The following is a 2,689-nucleotide window of genomic DNA, read 5'->3' on the forward strand; positions in this document are numbered from 1 at the left end:
TTCAAACTCAAGATCCAGAGGCCCATACCCAGGACTTGAAGAGCCAACTAGAAGATCAGAAGAGTAGTATATATAGGAGTAACTTTGAATTAGTTTGGGGAGTTGGAAACTTTAGGGGGCCTTTGGCATAGAACTACTCTCTATATTTTACTTTCTCTACACTTCTAGTTTTACTTTCATCATGTATTCTTCATCTTTGTTTTCATATTCCAGAGCTATGAACATTAAATCCCTTTCATTGGGTTAGGAAGCTTTGTTGTAATTTGATGGATCAATATTAGTTTTCATTCTCCTTCTTCTATCTTTTCTCTTGATTTTACTTGAAAGCTTTTGATCTTCATCCAATTGGATAGTTATCTTGGAGAAGAAGCTATTCATACTTGGATCTCTTCTGAACCTTGAAAGAGGAATGAAGAGATCATGCTAGAAATGCTTTCTCATGCTGGACCAAATTGGGTATGGATGGATATGTGACTGTAATCCCACCAACACCTGATTTGGGAAATGCATGTGGTATAATCAGTGACCATACTTCATCTCTTCTCATGAGCAATTGACCAAGGAATTGGCTATTGATCAAGATTTGAGAGATTGAATTACCAAGAAATTGGAATTCGATCACTTAAGATTGCCAAGGAGATCAATGAATGCATTGATTGAGGAAGAGATGAAAATGTACTTGATCCGGAGAATGCAACATCTCCTGAGCCCAATGAACTCCCATTTCTGACTTTACCTATTCTCTTTAATTTCTGCCATTTACTTTTATGAGCAATTACCCCATTCCTGTTTAAGATTCTGCAATTTACTTTTCGTCATTTACATTCTGCCATTAACTTCCAGCAATTACATTTTCTGTTATTTACTTCTCCGCCATTCACTTTTCTGCAAATCTCAACTCAATTTCTGCTTAGCTCAACTAGAACATTCCTCTAATTAAAGTTGCTTGACCAATCAATCCCTGTGGGATTCGACCTCACTCTATTGTGAGTTTTTACTTAACAAAATGTTAACGCCTAAATATGAGTAACTGATTGGAAACCGGAGAGTCAAACCCGACCTTGAAAGGGAAATGGACCCTCTTAATTATTGAAAAAAATTGAAGGAGTAAAATGTCATCTATAACCCTTCAATGCACTTTCTCTTATGTTTTCTTTTAGTTCCACTTATAATAATTAATAGTGAGAGATCACACTTTATTCTCTCAATTGTTAAAAAAATTGAGAAAATCTATTTCCACCTTAAAAGACATCTTGCTGTCAACACTTGGCTGATTTTACAAATGAAAACTCTCAGCATGTTTTAAATCTCCGTCTTAAGTGCTCATGGGTGTTAATTAATTGTCACTGGCAAGTGAATTTTCGCGATTGTCAAAAACTCAAAATCTTCACCGCTATAATCAGCTGCCAGTGAGGAGCGACTCTTTTTTCATTGGCACAAATTCTCCACAAACCCTTATAAAATAAACCCGTATTATCAATTTATCATCATCATCATTAAAATAATACAAAAAATTTAAACTTTTAATGGATTTATTTTGTATCTACTAAATAAAAAAATTTAAAATCTCCCACTAATAAATTTATCATATATCCTTAAAACACATATTAGCTTAAACCCTTATTTTTTAGTGGACAAGGACAACATAGTAGCATGCCAACATGCATTTTTTTTTTGGTCAAGATTCGAGAAAATTTGGAATATATCAAAAGCCAGCGTTTTTCATACATATACTTTAAAATAATTCATTGAATACAAAGAAAAATTATAAAATACAGAAAATCCTCGGCTAGCTGTAGCTTAAAATCTCAATTTATCATATATCCTTAAAACACATATTAGCTTAAACCCTTATTTTTTAGTGGACAAGGACAACATAGTAGCATGCCAACATGCATTTTTTTTTTGGTCAAGATTCGAGAAAATTTGGAATATATCAAATATATCAAAATCTTGAACTCGTCATAAGGAAAGAATAATGCATTAAAATTCCGCAAGAAAATCTTGAACTCTCCCAAACGGAAGCACATTGTTCTTTATACTTTATACAGACCGATCATTGCTGAACTTACCACAATTGTTTGAAAATCAGTAGGTGCTGCCCATTGGTGGCATGCCGAAAGGAGGCATTGGAGGCATCCCCAAACCACCCATTGGAGGGGGAGGGGCAAACCCACCTCCCATTCCAGGCATTGGTGGTGCAGGCAAAGCAAGAGGTAGCAATTGAGCATACATGTTCTGTAACACAAGACATATTTCATACATTCAGTATATAGTACTATAACTTTAAGAAATTATGGCCATGTTATTGGAGTGAGTAATGAAATGGCCAAATGAATTACCTGTTGTGCAATTACTTCCTTTTCTTCTTGTTCTTTAGCTTTCACCTGGTTCTGTGCTTCAATTCTGTCCTTCACAAGTTCATCAACTTTGCCCGTGTACTCACGGATAAACTACAACAGCAACAAGACAAGTATGAAGGTAAGATGATAGAAAAGGATGAACATGAGCGGCATTATATGTTTATATGATAACTTATATGAAACACAAACCTGTAGAAGATATGGGAAGGCAAAGTCGATCATATTGTTTACCCAAGCCAGTTCAAGGGCAATGTCTGCCCGGATCAGATCATAGCAAACAAACAAACAAGAGGCAAAGCATTCCTTCTTTCCCTGTATAAACCAGA

General features: G+C 35.2%; 1 protein-coding gene across 1 annotated transcript; it reads right to left on the reverse strand.

The window, feature by feature from the left end:
- On the reverse strand, positions 2,047–2,683 carry LOC107621848 (clathrin heavy chain 2). The gene is made up of 3 exons (XM_016323831.2): positions 2,553–2,683; positions 2,343–2,453; positions 2,047–2,238 (listed from the first exon to the last, which is right to left on the reverse strand). The coding sequence occupies exons 1-3, from the start codon at positions 2,583–2,585 to the stop codon at positions 2,089–2,091; spliced, it is 294 nt and encodes a 97-aa protein (XP_016179317.1). The 5' UTR covers positions 2,586–2,683; the 3' UTR covers positions 2,047–2,088.

Source organism: Arachis ipaensis, chromosome B10 (assembly GCF_000816755.2).
Source record: "Arachis ipaensis cultivar K30076 chromosome B10, Araip1.1, whole genome shotgun sequence".
NCBI classification, from domain to species: Eukaryota; Viridiplantae; Streptophyta; class Magnoliopsida; order Fabales; family Fabaceae; genus Arachis; species Arachis ipaensis.

Bases quoted from the DNA above. Each gene is read 5' to 3' on its own strand.
- LOC107621848 (XM_016323831.2), bottom strand. From the start codon at position 2,585: ATGATCGACTTTGCCTTCCCATATCTTCTACAG. The intron at 2,454-2,552 runs GTTTGTGTTTCA...TTGCTGTTGTAG, and splicing joins CCTTCCCATATCTTCTACAG to TTTATCCGTGAGTACACGGG. The intron at 2,239-2,342 runs GTAATTCATTTG...CTTGTGTTACAG, and splicing joins AGGAAGTAATTGCACAACAG to AACATGTATGCTCAATTGCT.